This window comes from Varroa destructor, unplaced genomic scaffold (assembly GCF_002443255.2).
Source record: "Varroa destructor unplaced genomic scaffold, Vdes_3.0 BEIS01000002.1, whole genome shotgun sequence".
Classification (NCBI taxonomy): domain Eukaryota; kingdom Metazoa; phylum Arthropoda; class Arachnida; order Mesostigmata; family Varroidae; genus Varroa; species Varroa destructor.
The window spans coordinates 35,923,175-35,943,927 of record NW_019211455.1 but is presented as its reverse complement, the minus strand read 5'-3'; the positions used below and the strand labels follow the sequence as shown (position 1 = coordinate 35,943,927).

Below are 20,753 nucleotides of genomic sequence, written 5' to 3'. Positions count from 1 at the left end.
AATCGTTTTCACTATGCTCTTTCATAAAACCTAACCTACTCACTAAACAATGACAAAAACTGCTAGGGTCATATGATAGATGACTGTCATATACACACGAACAAAAACAGAAAAGTTTTTTACTAGATGTAAAATATTTTTTATACGTCTTGTTTCAAATTCTACACTTGAAACTGAACAATTTTCATATGATGACAGGTGGATGCAATGAGATTTTTCGATATTTCATAGTTAGTCAAAAGCGTGATACTTTGTTGAAACAGCACACGGAACTACATGTGGCTATAACACGCACAGCATTTAAAAACTATTGATAACAGAGTGCAGCTTGTCTGGCATTTGAAAACGATTCAAGCTTTACAATTTATTACACCAATTTTACTTATTATTAGCCATAATAAACCATGTGGACACGACGTTCGGAAAGTACGCAATCTTATAGAAGGCTGATGGTTTTGGAGGAAGGCTCGAGAGTATTTTTATGTTGTTTTTTTGCACTACAAATATAGTACAAAAATACGTGTATTTTGAAGCAAAAAACGGAACGAAAAATCTGCAAAAAGTACCTTGAAAGTAATTTATTTTTGGTTAAATATCTACTACTCCTTTAAATATTTTCAGGAATTTCGACGCTTTTGCCTTCCTTTTTCATTCTGAAATATACCCTCCTATCCGAATATATATTAAGTTTTCTAGTGTGTCATAAAATTAAGTGAGTAACTTAGTGTGATGATCTATGGGGAGTCGCTGTTTACACATATTCCGTGACATAGTTCTGGTTCACTATTAGGGGCACACAAAATTTTGGATTGAGCTCAACCTGAGGATCACTATATTATGTAAAAAAAAATACACACGTACCTGACGAAAATTAGAAATCTTGGAAAAATTAATTTGGAAAAATATTTTGTGTAAGGAGACATCTTGCCTTCCTTTGTTTTGATTAAGAAATACTTAGGAATACATATTTATTGACAGTTATGAAAGCGGAAATTATCCTATTGAACTACTTCAGTTATGAGCGATTTATAGTAATTGCCACAAAATGAATGTACCCAATATAACTAAGCATTTTACTTCTGCAAATGTCACATTGACTACTCGCTCGTTTCCTAAAACAAAAAATATTTTTTAAACACGAGATCTCCATTAAAACGAGAGTGTCTTTTTTTTTATTTTTATAAGTGCCAAAGTTTGACGAGGTAAAGTGAAGTTCTTACTACTTTGCCTTGAATAACTTGGAAAGCAAACTGGGCTTATTGACGCTGATTGTGGACCCGCTCGTTTAAGCGATGGGATTTCGCTGATAGCCGGCTCTATAGCTGTATTAAACTAGGCAAATCGTCCGCGCATAGCGTATGACAAATCTAAGTTTGTCTGATACACAGCAACCATTTACATAATCTCTGTGGTTCATAGAAAAGTCAAACATTGCTTGCGAGATACGATAAGAACTACGCCTCGTTTGAGACCTAAGTATAGTTTGATCCTAAAGAAGCTCGAATCTCGGAGACATGGCTCGAAATATATACATGCGCATATAAATAACTATATATGTGCAGATGAATGTATGTATATACATGACTACGTACATAATATGTATGTACATAACTACTCATATGAATGCATAAATATGGAGGATGGAGCTCAAAGATAACTTTAACACGTATTTTGAATGTGCCGCCATTTTCCCGCACTTTTCTCGTTGACGTATATTACGACAAGCAGCAGAAGCACAGCACGGCAGCACGAGAAGCACCATCTACTGGGTTCGGTCACAAGGCGGTGGATCGCATCACCCTCTTTGTTTGTAGCCTATGTAGCGGCTGTTGACGGCGACAAGCTACTGATGTGTTGCTGTCTTAGGGTCCTGTTCGTGTCGCGGTGCGATTGTGGAGCGATTGTGTTAAGCGTGTTGTGGCGTCTTTTCTATAGGAACCTTTTGGTTAATAATAAAAACCAAATATAGTAGTTGTTAGAACACCTAGTGAAGAAAGTGTACAGGATTAGAAATGACAGCGGGCGAGCAGCAAAAGGCAAATGGGCATGTTGAACCGAAAGTTCGTGTTCTAAAGCTTCAGGTGAGCAGGCCAAAAGAGACATTTATCTATAATTGCTGTTGGTTCTATTTGAAGACCCTTCTATAATGTATTTGTGATGGCAGGCCGGGTCAGCATAGAAGCAGCAGCAGGCTGTTGGTTAATTGCTTTGCTTGGCTGCCTCCTTAATTTTGTCTAACCGAGCAATTTAGAATCTTTCCAAAAATATTTCCCAAGCTGTGGCCAAGTGATGTAACGAGGCAAAGATCAATTTGATTTATTGATAGTTAAGCTGAGGACGGTATACGAGGAAAATTGTTTACAGTTTAATTTCTTTCGATTAGGAGACAAGCAGAAATATGACTTCTGGAAAACTGCTTAAAAGAATAGCAACGCCTTGATGCGCATCTTCCATATTATTAGTAATGTATCTTTTCCATTCAGATTAGATAGCCCTTAACGTCGATACTCCATTTACAGTTACACTTAAAACAACTCAAAAATGGAATAATTTAAGCTGCTATAGGTAGTGTTTATTTTCCATTTTCTCCGCATCATTTGTCAAACTAATCGAGTACACAACGGCTTTCGTGCGATTAAAGAAGCCCGGTTGTAGAGTATTTAAGATGAATCGACTGCTGCCCGTGCTGTTCTTGGTACATCAATAGGAACCATATATTAATTTTCGTTTTTAAAATCAAATGAGATTCTACGACGTTCTTAGTATATGTACGCTTCTAAATAGGGCTTCTCGGTGAACGAAAACGATTAGAGATACCATGTCGCGCGTTGAAGGCTGTCATATATCATTTCCATTTAACTTAATGATGATAAACAAATTAATAGATGCAGACAGAGCTATGAGGGCTTAGGCGATTTAGAAATCACCAGAATCCTAAATAGCTAACAGGTAACTGATAACTTTTAGGCATATCTTTTGAACTTACTTTGTTCTTGTTTCTTACCACCTGCATAAACTGAGTTTTAATTTGTGCAAAACCCACACCTAAATTTCCTTTTAAGTTCTAACTATGTATGAAGTGTCTTTCGTATTTGACACTAATAACCAAAGGTTTCTGGGCCAAGTGCCGCGATGTAATATATTCACGACACGGATATGTTTGTCGGAATATTTGAATAAACAAGATCAAGCAATAAGCGTTTCGGTATCGTATGTTACATCCAAAACCTGTACATTTTCTGGTATTTCGATTGTGTTTTTAATGCGAATAATTAAAATTAATAGGACGATTTCTTAGTGAGATTAATTTGTCGCCTGTTATAAATATCAGTGCAGAGTTGATTTTATTTCACCTTTTTTTTGTTGATTCATCGACTATCATTTCCTTGTCTATGATCTCGCACATAGCTATCTATTTTTGCTCAGTAAATATTCTCAATCTAATGAAATCGCTATGAACATATTTCTATAGTTTAAGCAGGAAACATAAGCTACGACTGAACATCGAAACATGAAGTGGAATAACTAAACTATGATTTTCAATTCATAGATTAGTAATTTCAAAATGAAAACGGGTCGATTCACACAGAACGCGTAATATACTGTATTTGTTTAACGACTGTCTTTGCGTAAAGTTAGCATACAAGATAAGTTCGTGTGAGGGTTAATGGTGTTTGATTCTTAATTCTAACCTATAGACTCGCTAATTTAGCCGGCTGATTAAACATCATGTCGATGTTTGAATTTTCTTGAGTAAAAACCTTAACCGACTACTACTATCCTTTTCTAAATATTTTTTCCGGTCCATTTAAGACGTCGTTGATCCAACCATATATATTCTAACCATATAGCTTAAAAGTTCGCTGAATGTTTACCGACGAAGCTGTATGGTGTGGCAGCGTTAGTGACAGTTTCTGAATGTGTAGCAATTATTGTAGAAATATTGTGATTCCAAAAGAGAGATGCTGCTCTGGTGAATTTTAGAGATGTCGATATTGTATCCTCATCCTTATTTGACAGATATCGCCTACGACTGTGAATAGACGGACGAGGAGCCAAGTCCATTCTGTTTTGCTTATAGAAAAGCCAAGAAATTATTTGAGGGGTCCACTTCTATTGTACAACGGAAAACGGTGTTTGTTTACACTCTTCTTTTATCTTCTGACATAAGTGACTTATAAAGGAAAGACAGAGGCTAGTGTTCCTCAATAAGAAGCAAGGCACCTACGTTACCGTTAGTACCCCCCGACGGAACAACTCTGCACTCAGTCATAAATTTTTTTGTTAACTCTCTTTGGGTTCATGTAAGGAAGTTCAAGATTTGAATGTTTACTTATATTTTTGTCAAATATCCGTTTTCTTAATGGAATGTCTGAATGGAACTCGTATAATTAGAATTTGTTAGCCGGAGGGCTTTATTGGTTTTGGTGTAATTCTAGCAGCTTATCCTGCATCACTAACTGTTGTAATTAATTGTTTGTAAAAGTAAACGAATAAAGTTTATTTTAGAAAAGACAAGTGCGTGTGGTGGGTTGAATCAAACATTTTCAGCCAAATGGGGGGTTTATACTTTTTGCTCTATTAAGCAATGACGTCAACATTCTGATCTATTAAAACGGTTAATGTACCAACTGTAGCTACTAGAATTTGTTGGACTATTGCATACATAATGTGATATTTGTTTGGTTTTCAGGATGACGTAGGTTTCCGGACTCTCCCCGACCAGAGTGTAAGACGCCATTTTCAACATGGGTTTGCGTTCAACATACTTTGCATCGGGGAAACCGGAATCGGAAAAAGCACCCTCATGGATTCTTTGTTTAATTTCTGTGAGTGACGTAAACCGCTTCTCTCACAATTAAAACTTTTATTATTACTGTTTTTTAATATTACTTTTGTTCATCAACATGTAGTGAGTCCTAGTCACTCGACAAACATCATCTTATTACGCTTCAAAAATCACATAATTTTCTTATGAACTTTTTGCGGAAAAACAAACCTATAAATTCGCACATAATTTAGTCCCACTTTGACTATGACAAGGCCGATGTTTTCTTTTTAAACTAGTATCAAAGCGGTATATCGCGTTGCTTAACGTTTTCTCAAAATTCGGTATAATAACGTATTTTATATGTAATGCAACAATTTGTATGCATGTTCAATTTCTGTTTATGTATAACGAGAGCGCTTCACCCATGCATTCGTACAGTCTCTTTTAATATACGACACTAGTGGAATGCAACGACCCAGTCCAGAGCGCTGTTGTACAGTTATAGAAAAACACTGGAGAATAGAATATCTTATTTCGATTTTAATTCAAATTTTAACAAACTAACATGTTGTTGTGATAAATATATATCATCAGGGTGCTATCACATTGGGCTCTCGCGAAACTATGGTTTCGCGAGAGCCCAATGTATACAATTGTATACTATGTGTAGGAGGTCCGCATACCTATTGCAGTACGTATGCATTAACAGCTTGTGACTGAGGTCGGCCAAAACGCATTTTTACTCCTTGATCGTGAAATAGGAGAGCTGGGAGAAAGATGTACTACTTAGCGGTAAATATCAAACTACTCATAAAAAATCCAGACAGTTTCTCCACCAACAGGCTGAGTGTGTATCTCATTACAGTACACTTTATCTGATCGGGAATTACTGTTTTAGCACAATAACGAGAAAGGACATAATAAGGAAATCTTGGTGCTTCGCGGTTATGCGCAAACAGTGGACAAAGGACGTAGCAATAGGTCGTCTTTTCATTTTTATTGCACGCCGTTGCACGCAAAAATAATAATAAGAAGAAGAAGAAGAAAGAGATGAAGAAGAGGAAGGGGCAAAAGAAATGCTGTATTTCATCTTCTAGTCGATCGCAGCAGTGCCCTAACCGGCTATCCGAAGTACCTATAATAACGGCCTATAGCTGTTTGGAATTCGTTTAGTTAAAGCGCTAGTTGACGCTTATATATACATTTATATCGTTTGCCGTATGCTAGCCCGACCTAGCTCACGCTTTGCTTGCTCCGCAGTTGCTGCTCGATCCGACTTTCGTACGAAAACATCATACAATATGGCCAACGTGACTGTGGTCGCGTAAAAGCGCAAGGACGAAAATGGCGTTTTCGAAGCTCCGCTTTGGCAACATGGTTGCGCCAGCAGCTTCACCAACGACAACTCCATTCTCGATAGTAATATCAACATTAACACTACTTAGTACTGCTTTAACGAAGCCTGTCTTCATCGTCTTGTGAAAATATTCGTAAAGCGTTACCTTGGTCCTACTGCTTCAAGGAGTCTAAACTCGCTCTTCCTAAGCAAAACATAAGCACCCGCTTTAGTAGCAGCAGCAACAGCAGCGGTAGCAAAAGCACTTCAGCCTGCTTACATATTTACAGGGTAGCGTATTCATTTTCTTATGCTTTGCTAATTATACTAACAAACAGAGACAGACATTTTTTGCATACGCTAAAAGTGTCACTACTGAAAATTGGGTCTGTTCAATATAATCTTCATTCACCGAAATTACACCTTCAACACGGCATCTGAACCACTCACTAGTCATTTTCATTACATTCCTTCCTTAATCTGTAAATAAGTTTTTATTAGCAATAATTTGTCAAGCGATATTATTATGTGTACACTTTTCAAAGTGTCGCTCAAATATGTCGCTTAAAAAATTTCAGCGGAATTAAATTTTGGGCTAATAGCAGGTAAAGGGGTTTCAAAATGTAAGCGCTCAAGACAGTAAAAAATGAAAAAGTGCAAAAAATCTTAAAAGGACTAACCGCCACAGCTTACCTAAGCGACCGTATGGTAAACTGATATTATCCTCGCAAAAAAAGTTGCTAATTTCTGTGGAAAAATTCTAGATATATCGAAAATGGCTTCTTGTTCTTTTGTAAATTTTCGAGCCTTTTAAATCTAAACCCTATTAAGAATCTTTCTAATTTTTTTTAAAGCGGCATGAATACTGGTGATATCGTAGGCCATCGGTTCAACGTAAACAAAGTTTTTAACCTTGGTGGACATTTGTTCAGCTCGGAAGGATAAGATAAAAGATGGTATTTGCTCAAATTCAGAAAACGACGTGCTATTATTTGCCATGACGGGTTTATTTGGTTCTAGAGAAAACTGGTACCAGAAGTAATAGAGCCGGATTATTCGTGTATTATTTCTATTTTGCTCTATGTATCCACGTATCTATGTTGTACTCGCTGGCGCAATACATTATTTGTCATTCCGGTGGTGCCCAAACAACACTAAGAAGCGACGAAGAAAAAGTAGTATAACATTTTGCGAAAATAGGGCCATATATTTTTGCATATGAAAATGTATGGTAATAAAATTATTTGAAAGGAATGAATCACTCACCACTAATGCAAACACATGCCTTATTTATCATTCCTAATTATGATTATTTTAAATAAATTCTGTACATTATTTAACAGCTAAAAGCTTGAGTTGAGTTTTTTTATATTAAGAATGTGCAGTACTGTGTGTTACGAGTTTTTCGCAGGTTATATATCAAATAAGGTCACATTCTTTTAATTGGGATTAAAACCAGGTGGGCAGGATTGTTTAAAAACAGCAATCAACGAAAAAATATTAACGTTTTCTTTATATACTTCGAATTTTAATATCTGGATGCTCAGATGATCTCTTAATTTAATGCAGGATCCTCCCCATCTATTGAGCACTAGGTCTCCTCTCCTCGCTCCAATATAGGCTCGAGATTTCAAGGTCACACTCAGGATGCAGTACTTAATTTCAGGATAAAATAATCTCTGCATAAAATCTGCAACATATATTAACCACATAATGCGACATTACGTTTATGTTCTATGGTTATATTAGTGTATATATATATAATCTATGATTGCGTTAGGTGAAATTTCGATAGAGTATTACAGATAATTTTCACTTTTTCAAGTACTTGCTTAGCTCGCAAACAGATTCCAATGATACTTGGTAGCTCTAGTAGATTATCGAATGCAAAGTTATTTCGAGCATTACTAACCAGCAAGAGCATAGTACAAAATAATTTATTATTATAAATTATTATTATTATTAAAAAAATGCCATACACTTTTAATTGAAATGCAGTGGTGCATTAGCCAATAATGATTATAGTGAGGAGTAATGTTGAATTAGAAGCATTGTTTTCAAGTGTTTAGAGATGTATATTTAAATGAGTTAGGATTTAAATGAAATAGGATTGACTATTTGCATAATAGTTCCAGGTTATAGTGCTCTTCAATTATTTTACCTGAAGATCTAGATATTATCTAAGTTAAACAAGACATGAAATTCTTAAGTTGTATCTATTAGTCGTTAGTTGATTTTTATCGCTTTCGATTGTAGCTTTTGACCTGCCGACATCAACGCACGACCATCCCGATGTGAAGATTATGTCAAAATCATTCGAACTAATGGAAAACAATGTTAAGCTAAACGTTGGAATTGTTGAAACTATCGGCTACGGAGACCAGATCAACAAACAGAAGAGCTGTCAGGCCATCATCGACTACATCGACGCCAAGTTTGAGGGATATCTCCAGGTAAAAGCAGCATGACTTCCACTACATTTTCGAGTATTTCTCCGCAAAGCTCAGGCAATCTCCTTGTCGAGTTCTATCTAAAATCACTAACGTCAAAAGGATATATATATATATATATATATATATATATAATCGTAATAAATAAAAAGTGTTTGCAAAAGCCTTAGTCCCTGGCTAAAACAATAGTAACGCAGGGATCGAAATTTAAGAAGCGCTATTTAAGTGGCTTCATACTCAGAGCTCTGTCTTAAATTCAATGACATCCTTCAGCAAAGAGAGAAAATGTTTTCCAACTGTAAATAATAGTCATGACATGGGCCCTATACAAGCATAAACACTAGGTTCTAGCCATAGAATTGGCTCTTATTACTAGAGACATACTAATTTTTAGTAAAGATTTTAAATATTTAACCGTAACCGTTTTCGAAACAATCGCGAAAAATAAACTTCACACATTCAACATAAATATCTGTAAAATTAGTCATTAATTAGCCAAATCAGAATGTTTGAGTTGTCCGGGTCTCTTTGTTAGGATAACCACGACAAGCTCCAAAACACATTATTAGAACATTGATCTCGAGCTGATATATTTTTGATACCCGCCTCCGTGTACTAGATCATAGACTTTACAGCGCAAAAACAAATCTGGCATCATTGATTAATACATCGTGGTGTAGACATTTCCTTAAAACTGTTATTGAGAGACTTAAAGATCAGTTTTACATGCACCCACATATTTGACAGGAAGAGCTTCAGATTAGCCGCAAGTTGAACACTTTTCGTGACGGCCGCATTCACGTCTGTTTGTACTTCATTACGCCAACGGGACATGGACTAAAGGCGTTGGACCTTATATGCATGAAGCAACTCGACTCTAAGGTATAATTCGCTCCCTCGAGCTGAAACAAATACCTTTATAAAACAACTGTTTAACCTAACAAATTGGAACCGCTTTGTATACAACCCTTTCTCACAGCGCTTTTGCTTGACGTTCATAAGTTTAATCTGCAGTTAACAAATCCTGAACTTTATGCATATGCTTAACAAAAATCAATACTTCTTGTCGTGTCCTTGTAATTTAGAGAAAACGGTGAAACTACTATCGCTTTTTATGAGAAGTTTTGAATTATGACAAATGGCAACACGTTTCACATTAATTTATTATTCCTGAATTCGTCAGTGTTAAAAGAGCCTATTTTAACAGTTATTTTACATTTCTAGGTGAATTTGATTCCAGTGATAGCGAAAAGCGATATCATCTCAAAGCAAGACCTCATTGCGTTTAAGCGCCGTGTGCAAAGTGAGCTGACTAATAGCGGTGTGCAAATCTATCAGTTTCCCGTTGATGATCCCATGTCGCCGCAGGATGCCAACCGTCAGTACAACGCATTAATGCCGTTCGCCGTCATTGGTTCCCGGGATCTCGTCCGTGTTGGTACCAAAATGGTGCGGGCGCGACAATATCCCTGGGGGGTTGTCCAAGTAGGTACCGCAGGATGTATGGTAAATAATAAGTAATGAAGCGTAATAAAACAGAGTAAAACTTGTATGACATTGCCTAGTGATCACAGGTTAGGTTATTAAAAGTTTACCAAATTACATACAGATAATTAACGAAAACTTACTCCTCTAATGTTGGTGAAAAAGGTTCTAATAATATTAAAACACGCTTTTTTCGCTCTTTTGGTTCCACTAAATTCAGATCGAGAATGAGGCGCATTGCGATTTCACACGGTTGCGTGACGCTGTTTTGCGGTATAATTTAGCCGACCTGGTCGAGTCCACTCATGTGAAGCACTATGAGCTCTACAGACGTATGCGGCTCATCGCCATGGGTTTCGGAGATGCCGGCATCGGAGATTCGTCGACGTTTGAACGAAAGTGGGCAGAGCACCGGGCTTCGCTACAAAAGCGTGAAGACGACATGCGGCAAACGTTTGTCGACAAAGTAAGTGCGACCTCTCCGGCCAATTCGTTGTCGGGTGCAAATTTCAACCACTCGCTGCGTGATGATAGCCTCGAAAAAAGAGATGAGGGCCATCGAGGCAACTATATCAAAGACGAAGCTGAAACAAACTACTCGAATCACTCCAGCTACAACCAACATTGTATTGAGCAAATGGATTTGAGCATGGTCGAAAACAATGGATGCTCATTAAGTTTGATCTTCGATGAAGCAGGAGATGAGGAATCGTTGATCTGGGACGACTATTTTGACGAGTTGCGATATTCGTGTGTTGATCAGGTGTGGGGACAAAGTGCGGACGACCAGTCATTTGAAGGATTGAGAACTTACGAGGGTTCTAAGCCAGCCTTTACGGCGGGCCATTGTAATAGTCCCGAAAGAATCCGAGAAACGTTGAGGAATGACCAGAGAGAGACAAAAAGCATGTCGTTTAGAGCTACTACGACTCCCAAGCGATTCAACTTGGCTGGACAGAACATGTTTAAAATTAGCAAAGAGGGATCAACTCAAGCTCAAATTGACATTAACAGACCAATGACAAATGCCCTAAAGACATCACGGCTATCCGACAATTTAGAATATTCAATGACATCGGAATACACTGGTCGAGTAAGAATGCTTGCCTCTAAGTTCGACAATTCATTTCAATGATAATAATTTGTAGCGTTGGCCTTCTGGAGGCCATTGTAACTCAGTTGCCTTTTTGGAAGTAAGTGACATTCCAAACAATGTATATATTAAAAAAACTTCCCCTAAGTCTGTAATATTCTATTGACTCCACAATTTGTTTCCCAGATTATTTTACGAGGCTCACAAATAAAATGATGGGGCAATTTAACCAACGACGAAGTATACACATGGAATGAAGTGACGATGAAGGATGTTTGCTCGTTCGAGCGAGCTTCAAACATGATGGTCATAAATCACAGTCGAATTGATTAAATATATATGCTGTGCAATCGAATCTTTAGTGGCAAACAGCTATTGTAATAATTATTCTAACGTATAATAAAGATTAACCAAGATTATAGTAATAATAATAATTATTTTCGTTATCGCTTGTATATTCCAGTAACACGTTCCACATGTAATTTGCCCAAAACACTTGAAGTCGTCCTACTTATAAATACTAGCCACACCCACGTGATTCAGAATACAATATTTCCTAAAAATTAGCGGAAGTTGAAATTAAAATAGCTTTTTCAGCGTATATATATGTCGTCCCCATTCAATAGCGGCAGATGTTCTGATGCGAGAATCCTGAGCTTGAACACAACTGCACTAGGAGATTAACCATATGATAAAATATATATATATAAGATTTGATTATTTATAGAGTTTCAAAGATAAAGCGCAGCTGCGTTATGCCCTATTCAGTTTCTTAACAGGCAAACTAGCTACTGTAACTGTTGCCATTTATGTATGTCGACATGTGTCCATTATTGAGACGAAATATTCAGTTCTTCCTCCTTCTCATTTGTTGGAAATCTCGCACGGCTTTTGTCACTCGCCTCTTTCAGGTGCATTTTGTGTGAACCTGTTTTTGCCACCCGTCATCGTTATTGATGTTGCCTTTTACCTAAACTATCTTCTCTAATATTTGATTCCATCATTGTATTGCACAGACACGCCATTCAAGGTTAATGTTACCACTATGAGCTTAAATAGACCACATATATAAGTATATTATTAAATTTCTATTGGCCTGTAAAAGCTTTAGTGTAAGCTCGCTTCGTAGATTATTAATTAGATGTTTGAGGGCATACCGTACACAGGGACAGGAGCGCCTGTCACAATACTACAAGGTTCCAGTGCTTGATTGGGCAAAAACAAATCACATGTATTAAGCTTGGTTCTGTATTTGAAGGAAACATCTTCGTAACAGTAAAAAATATATGTAAGTTCGCGTAGTCAAGCAAGAGGCTCCTATGCTAATTCGTTTCAGGTGTAGTTCAAAAATGACTGAATCAATGCAATATATATTATGGCCTTTACACGAACTCAGTTATTTAAAAACGACAACTAAGGTGTTAAGTTAAAATCTAATGGCAAATAGTTGTAATCAAATGAGAATTTCGTACCACAAGTATTCAATAAAATGAGCAAATCACAGATTTGCCCCAACGCCGTAACACGCAGATTTCTTTTAAATGAAAGTGCTCTTGTGTACTTTTGAGGAAACTGCAGCGCGTTACATATGTTCCGCAGATTTTTCGTATAGATATGGAAGTTTGATACATAATCTTGTGCTAGGCTTTTGTAGATGTTTGTAGTGAAAATAAAATGTCTTATAACACTACTCATAAAAGGTACTCGGTAATAGCTTTGCTGCTGTCTCAATACTGTGCAGTGATAATAATCTCAATAATTTCGCTTTTAGGTGAAGGACAAGGAGACCCAGCTGAAAGATAAGGAACGCGAAATGAACTTGCGATTCGATTCTTTGCATAAGGAGGTTAGTTGGGCCTGATTGTTTAGGCCAATATTGGTGCTAATCTAAGACGCTTTTTCCCTAGCTGGTTGTGAAAGCATTTTCAGACTACGTTTTTGTAAAATAGAATTTTGTGCGCTTGTGTTAATAGTTAGGGGTACAAAGGATTTTCTAAGCTAGAGCTAAGATTTCAAGGTGCAGTAAAATATTTTTCGCAAGTTATAAGCCAACATAGGTAATATTGGAGAACATCATTCATTGGGAATATTAACATAATCATTTATGCGTTTATCCTTAGGTTTTAATGCACCAGAAAAGACTCGATGAAGATAAACGAATCCTCGAAGAAAAGATAAACGAGTTGCAAAGAAAGCGCCAGCTTGTTCAGCAACACAATACTATGACTCTTGGCAAGAGCAAACGACGATAGATGAAAGACGCGAGGTGACATAAAAAGTGTCCCAGCTTTTCAAACTATTGACCAGTTGGGACCACCATGGGAAGAAGCCGCGAATCATCAAACCACTATCACGAATCAGCTCCGTAGTAACATAATTTAAAATCTGCCACCTGTATCGAACCAGGTTAAGTAATGTATCACCATCATAAAGTACAGAAACAGGAACAATTTCATCCAAAACGCTGAATAAGCGCAATTAACTGAACCAGCCGTTTGATCAAAAACTCAGAAGAACACAAAAGTTTTTTGTATGGGAAAGGTATGGCGTTACTGGCCCGACGTGCTCAAGATTTAGCTGTCTGTCGGTCGGTTTCCACTGTCCGAGGGCAGAATAGCGGTCGAAATCAACCTCAACTCCTGTATACTTAAAAATTAGAAATTAACAGAGAGTTACCGGTAGCTAATGTGAAATCAAGTAAAAGCTGTATTTCATAAAGCTATAAGTTCGTGCGTGATCAATAAACAGTGTAATAATACGCGTAATGAGATGCAAGGCTTAACGTGTGTCGTCGTCCGAAGATCGCTAAATCGATTTTTATGTGGTAACTAATTAGCAACAGTAAAACAAAGAAACGACTCATGAGACCTGACGTCACCCCTGTTCCTCTTAACCTGATAAAGCTTTGCTGAAACTAAGGAGGCTTATTATAGTATTCCTGATCGATCATGCAAACGACGAGAACGAACATCAGTAGTTTGATCAGTAGAAAAGTGTGAATGGAACAAGATTTTTTGCTCAGTGTTTGCCTATTCCAACTCCAGATCTAACAACTGATAACAGGGCTGACGGCAGATGTTTTCCTGTATTGAGTTTGCATGGTAGAGACTGCTTTGGTTTTCCTTAAGAGGAAATCGTGTAGTGGGCTTGAAACTTAAGGACATACGGACATTTTTTATTAAAGAACAATCGCCTTTGCATAAAGCTAAAGGCGAATTGTGTTCGATTTCGACGAAGCAAAAAAGGAAACGAAGAATACTTTACGAAGAACCTTTGCATACTAAATAGACAAATACCTATCATATCTGCACGTGGATGTATAAGTGAATAGAAATTTCGCTTTTGAACAATCTGAACGGCGATCAATTGATTGCAATTGATAATGATGCCAACTTAGATACTGAATGAAACGCTTGCTTTAAAGTAGTTGAACATTACTCTAACAACGCCCTTTCTATATGACTTTTTGTGTTCTCGTCAAGCGTTCATTTTAAGAGCCGGACAATAAATATATACATATATATATATGAAGTATTAAAGGAAGGCTAGTTATTTAATTGTAAGTAACAAATACTTTGGTTTTTACCGTCCTTGCCTTCTGTAGACAAATTTGGATATGCTTCATATAGTGAAAATATTACGCTGCGTTTTGTTTAGGTTTTTTTTTATACTAATATATTATCAGGTTGAATTCAAGACAGTAGTTTGTGCTAGTTAAGCAGGCTACCGATGCTTTTAACGTGAAAGCGGTGTGGCATACCTTAGACTACAAGCAATTTTGACAAGCCACATGAACGTGACTACATTGTACTATAGTTTACTATGAACAATCATTGCGTCACGTTAAGAAGATTTGTTACAAAAATTGTGAAAAGCATTTTGCTTTTCAGTGTGATTGAAGCTTAGGGGTAACAAGGACCGAACAAGTTTGTGCTTACCAACTACAACGGTCATGTAAAGTGATATGGGATAAAAAACGATGAACCATATCGTCCTTATATTGACAACTAGTTAACTTGATTAGCCAAATAAGGGTACAGAGACCCGCACTCACATTATAGAGCTTTTCAAGAAAAGGCTCGAGTTTTTGTCGGTGCCTCGACGTTCCTTGTTTTAGGGTCACTTCTTTTATAAGTTTTTGAGATAATCCTACATATCAATATTAAAATCTATAGTAGGAAAAATGACTGTTTAGAATCAGCAATTGAATGACGATTAAAGTCGTACATACGACCCATTTTTAATAATAAGTGTCCTGACCCATTGAAACGTACTTGCCTTTTGAATGTCGAGGCAAACTAATACAGTTAAATGTTTCTTGTTTTCTTTCCTTTTTAATGTCTAAAGTAACGTTTGTCGCGTCTCACAGAGGCTAAAATAATATCTGGGTCTGAAAGAGGCTATGCCATTAAACGAAATGAAGTGTGCACATATGAAAACATCCAAAAGTATCGTTGGTAAAAGTCAACGATAAACCTAGTCTAGTAATATATATATATATATATATATATATATATATATATATATATTATAATATCTATATGTATACTATAGCCTGAGATTTAGTCAGTTCTAAGTCGTTCGGAATCCGGGAGATTTTTAAAAAGCAGAGCATGGACGAAATTAAGTAATCGTGCTTTCCAACTGTTTGTTTTCTCTTGTACGGTCCTACGGTCACTAAAGTAGAACAGGACAGCATTTCCCCGGAATCTAAAATGCCGAAGGAAATGCATTGGAGTGACAGGGACAATAGTCGTGCCTTGACACTGATTTCGATATCAAAATTTCAACCAGTGAATCTTTGAACTGGTTTGAACCCTGATCGATATAAATGCAATTAAATAGGAGAAAAATTATTTGGTCTATTGAATTCAATAATTCTACTAGGTACTATCCCTATAAAAATAGCTTGCGCGTGTTTAGGGAAGACTGTAAGCCGATTTAAAATATAAATTAAGTATTATGATTCTTGTGTAACATTCTAGTCTCTTTTGTGGCTTTATACCACACTAGACGCTTTGTCAAATTTAAAGCGGTAACGAAGCCATTTACATGGACTCAAAATATTCCTTGTTATCAAGCCTTCATTAGTTCTACGTCCTGTGTGTGTGTTTCATCTTCGAAACATCTTCCAGTAGACGGTTTTTAGCAATACTGCATAGTTGTACTCGAAATGTATATATAAGTGGCAATGGCTATGTAGAACCGCTCCACTCATGGCGGCTTTCGACTTACCAGCAACTAACTCCGTATTGGCTTGTAGTAAGTTCTCTTCCACAAAATCGTTTTCTTCAAAGGGTTTTTCAAATTGGTAGTTTAGCCCCCGGGTCAAAGTTAGTGTGATATTATGCCCATTCTGCCAAATATTCATATATTTGAGCCTCTTGCTTCGAAAAGTACCTATCGAGAAATTCTGATGCAACGGAATGGCTGATACTCATAAAACCTGCCTGGTGGCTAAAGCCCTTTGGAGCATCTTTCTAATAGTTTTTGTCATTGTGATCATTATGTTTTAATACGTAACCTGGATGCCACAAAGACCAGTGCGTTTTAAAAATCTCAAGTCTGCTATATGGTTACAACGGTCCTACGTGAAGCTATTTGAGCTCATTTGCCTATAGTTCAGCCTATATGGGCTTCAGTCCAAGCATTAATTTTTGAAATAAATATAGTGAATATTTCGTCAACCGTGTTTGCCTATGGATGTCATGATTTTGTCAGACCTTTTGATCAAATCTGTATTTTTTGACGAATGAATAGAGTGTCATCTCTACTTATCTACTAAACAATAGATTATTCAATTTCTTTGATCTTCAGGAAATATATACAATCCATGGTATATTGCACAGATGTAAGTGAGGCTCTGCATAACGGTTTTCAAATGGTTTTATAAAGGTAAATTCTCTATTTTTATGTAACCCTAAATAATAACACTCTCATCGGTCCATCACTTTGAGACACACCATCCTAGACTCTTAACCAAAAAATTGACTAGAGGTCTTACTGTTCTTCATGAATTGCCTTGTTTCGATAAACATTAGAGTGGTAATGACTGCAAAACTCCGGATCAATTTGCAGCTACCTCAGCTCTACCATTACTGAATTCATACTTGTGCCATTCAACCGCGTGCTCCTACTCAGCTAGTCGATTAACAACAAGCATAAGTTTTGCTAAGTCAAGTTAACAAAACAGAAAACAGTCAACAAAAAGGGCCCTGTGCAAGGAGAACGTGAAGATCACGTCAGAACAGTTAGCTATTAGCGAATCGCTTTGCCTGAAAGAGTTCTCGTCGCAATTCCAGCACAGCTACTGCTAAGTCTGTTGAATTAACTCTAACAGCATTAAAGTAAGAAGAATAGAAGAATTATTTTCAAAGTTAATTTTTGTAACCCCGTAGCGTCCTGCTTCTTCGCCAGCCACTATAAATTCTGGCCTTCCGAAAAAGGAACGCAAGCACTTTTTTAGGACTGTTCTTAAATAATTTTGCCTTTTCATTGTGTAACATAATGCAATACGCTGTGCATACAGGGAGACACAATATAAGTCACGTTCTGATTGTGAATCAATTTTTTCTTACTTTTGAGTTGTAGTCAACAACATCTATGATCTACGCTACAGCAACTGATTTATTGACTATTTACAAACCTTGGTAATATCTGCTTTTATATATACGCCATAGAAGCAAGTTTTGTTCTACCAATGTTTGCCGTCTCGATCACTGACAGCGACATAGAGATGCAGAGGACCACTTATAGCTAGCTACAAAGCTACAAATTGCTAGATGCGTCGAACAGCAGACATAAAGGTAAAGCTTAGGGTTAATATTAATGTCATATTTAAATTGATACGCTGGCTTGAAGCGAAACAGACATGCCGAACATTTGAATAGTGTTAAAATTACAATTGTGTATTTCTATTCGCGTGCCATTCGTACACATTGGGTATGAATTTGGCTTTTTCGTCTGCTAGTCAGAAAACTGCCGTGAACCGAAGCTTTCGCGTGATAACTGAAATGTCGCCGTACTCATACAGATAGCCATACTAATAATAACAATATTAAAAAAATTCACAAAGAGAGCTACGGGCAAAAATTGGGAACTACAAACCAATTAAAAAAGAGTGTTTAGTTCATTGCGCATTGTCTTAAATGTTGTTTGAAACTGTATTTATTGTCCTCTACTAAACTGAACCGCCTGGCTTTAAATTTTCCTCCTCACTATAGAAGTACAGTTATTTGAGTAAGCAGAGCAACTTTACGAGAAGTTTAGTTTATTCAAGTTCAAATGATGCAGCAATTTGGAGAGACTGAGGTGCCAAGCATCATATGATAGTTTCATGTGACATTTCTAACGTAGGAACAACAACAAAACTGCACCAACTCACCTACTGAACACAGTAGTTAAATATGGACAAAATATTTCGCAATGGATTAAGAGTGGTAAGGAGTTCAAGGTCCCGCCAACGAACATACTATACAAACGGAAGGAGGTTGTCATTGATTGAACGCTTGTCAATTTTCGTACTTGCCGCTAATCATACAACCAAAATTACGGAACCAATTAAATTCCTAGCAGTTTTTATCAAAACTAAAAAAAAATGTGTCCCTAATGGCGCCAAATGTGTAGACATTTGACTAGAAAAACTAACGTACCCAAATAAGACTATTGATTTTCAATATGGATAGTAATAATCTCATTGTTACTGACAAATGCCTTATTGAAGTAAGAATATAAGGAAATAAATCTAAACATTTTTTTATATAACAAGCAAAAATAGGTTAATAAATAAAAAAAATTAAAGACTTATCTATTTTGGAAAAATAAATAATATTTTTAATAATATTGATAATTTCTTTATTAATTTCTCTATTAATATTCCTAATCAATACAAAATTCGAGATTTTATTTTTCAAAATAAAAAAAAATAAATGAATTAATTAATCTCATAGATTGCCAATTTCGAGTTGATGCAGAAGTCGTTCTTAAGTCGAAATTTGAAAATTAGATATCATTAATTATACCATTATAATAATAATGGTATAATTAATGATAATATACCATTATAAAATGACAATGACTAGCTAGATACCCTTACTGTTTAATATATTTATGAAGTACTGAGAAATTGAAAAAATGGAGACACAACCCATTATCGAAACGTTTAGAAAATGTTCATGTGCATCAGAGCTACATTTCGCGTAAGCCTATCTATTGACAGTGTTAATAAAACAACAATGTGTGTGCAGGCTATTTCTACAGGACTCAATACGGGAAAGAATATAAAAATTTTAAGCATAAATATAAATAGTTCAGGATAAAGCTTTGTGGAAACACCGCGTTACTTAGTAATCATTCTAGACGAAACTAGCAATGCATACAATAAAAACGCAGTTGGTCAAATAAATGTTCAACCAATCGCAAAGGAAGGAGAAAAATTGCAGTAGGAAGTTATTCTCAAAAAGACATTGTGCGAGCTAGTGTCAAACACTTTTGTGGAATTGGATAAGGGAAATAAAGACGTTTACCTGGCAGATACATACATGGGTTAAATTATTTAAATTGAATGGGTTTAAGAAAACATTGTGGAGCCCCGTGCGTTATTAAATGGTCCTTCGAAATCTAGTTATTGCTACGTATAGCTAGGAAGCTATGGTGGTAGAATAGGATTTAAAGCAGTTGTAAACAACAGGAACAGAGTACCAAGGGGAAATAGATGTGTAAAGTAATTTCGCGACATCACTTAGGGCTACTAAATAGGCGTTCTTCATCGCATGAAGAGCTAAAATGACTATATTATACATCCGACAGTGAGTGTTCGAGAATACGATATGCGAGTTAGGGAAAAGTTTTTGTTTAAAAGGCGGGTCTCAGGCTGACGTTTGACACATTCGACTGGGTTGTGCACAGAAACGAGTAATAGCTATAGATCGACAGTTTGTTGAGCTTTACCTCTAAATGAAAAGATAACTTAAGAAACGTCAGAAAACATTGAAAAGGTTAATTAAATAATTATTAGAAGATGGGAAATTATGCAATGTCTGCTGGAAAACTTCAATTGAAAAGCGGTAAGTGAACCAGTAGAATTGGCATGGTAGGCTAGACAACTAGTTCTTGATTTTGCTCGATGATAAAATGCTCAATGTGGTGTACAGCATCAGATCTTTCCTCTGCGAATAAGTCCACTTGCTGCTAAGCTTTTCACAACCCCAACCGCGATGCACCTCTCGCCAAAATATCACGATAATTTTATATCAACCCACGTAACTAAAGCTAATAGACGCGACAATTTTCAACACAATTTTCGCGAGAGATATATGCAAGTCGGTGATGCGAATCACAGTACTCTAATTTTCTTTTTGGAAACAAAACATAAGTTATGCTGATAATCCCATGTCATTCAGAAAATAGAGCCGCTAGGCACTCATGATGCTGGTATTTCAAATTCTCTGAGCTAAAAATCTACGTCATTTGGTTAGGTTATTGAAAAATTCAAAACAATTTGCTTTCTCTTTTGTTTATTGATAATCAACTGCTATATGGGTTCGGACCTCAGAAATGGGCGTGCCCGCAAGGCATAGCATTTCCATGGTTAGAAAGCTTACTAGAAAGGCATTTGTC

The 20,753-nt window shown here is 36.5% G+C and overlaps 1 protein-coding gene across 3 annotated transcripts; it reads left to right on the top strand.

Moving 5' to 3' along the window:
• Positions 1-1,744: 1,744 nt before the first annotated feature.
• Positions 1,745-14,674, top strand: LOC111245015 (septin-2-like). Of its 3 annotated transcripts, XM_022792720.2 has the most exons (8): positions 1,750-2,081; positions 4,694-4,829; positions 8,364-8,560; positions 9,305-9,439; positions 9,782-10,042; positions 10,263-10,508; positions 12,907-12,981; positions 13,256-14,674. In XM_022792720.2, the coding sequence occupies exons 1-8, from the start codon at positions 2,013-2,015 to the stop codon at positions 13,385-13,387; spliced, it is 1,251 nt and encodes a 416-aa protein (XP_022648455.1). In that variant the 5' UTR covers positions 1,750-2,012; the 3' UTR covers positions 13,388-14,674. The 3 variants fall into 3 exon arrangements, with proteins under 3 accessions (XP_022648452.1, XP_022648455.1, XP_022648454.1); XM_022792717.2 differs by lacking the exons at positions 12,907-12,981; positions 13,256-14,674 and having other exon boundaries at positions 1,745-2,081; positions 10,263-11,569; XM_022792719.2 differs by lacking the exons at positions 1,750-2,081; positions 12,907-12,981; positions 13,256-14,674 and adding an exon at positions 6,032-6,398 and having other exon boundaries at positions 4,689-4,829; positions 10,263-11,569.
• The last annotated feature ends 6,079 nt before the right edge of the window (positions 14,675-20,753 follow it).

Coding starts and splice junctions, on each gene's coding strand:
- LOC111245015 (XM_022792717.2), top strand. CDS start 2,013: ATGACAGCGGGCGAGCAGCAAAAGGCAAATGGGCATGTTGAACCGAAA. Junction 4,830..8,363: donor GGATTCTTTGTTTAATTTCT/GTGAGTGACGTA, acceptor TTTCGATTGTAG/CTTTTGACCTGCCGACATCA. Junction 9,440..9,781: donor TGAAGCAACTCGACTCTAAG/GTATAATTCGCT, acceptor TTACATTTCTAG/GTGAATTTGATTCCAGTGAT.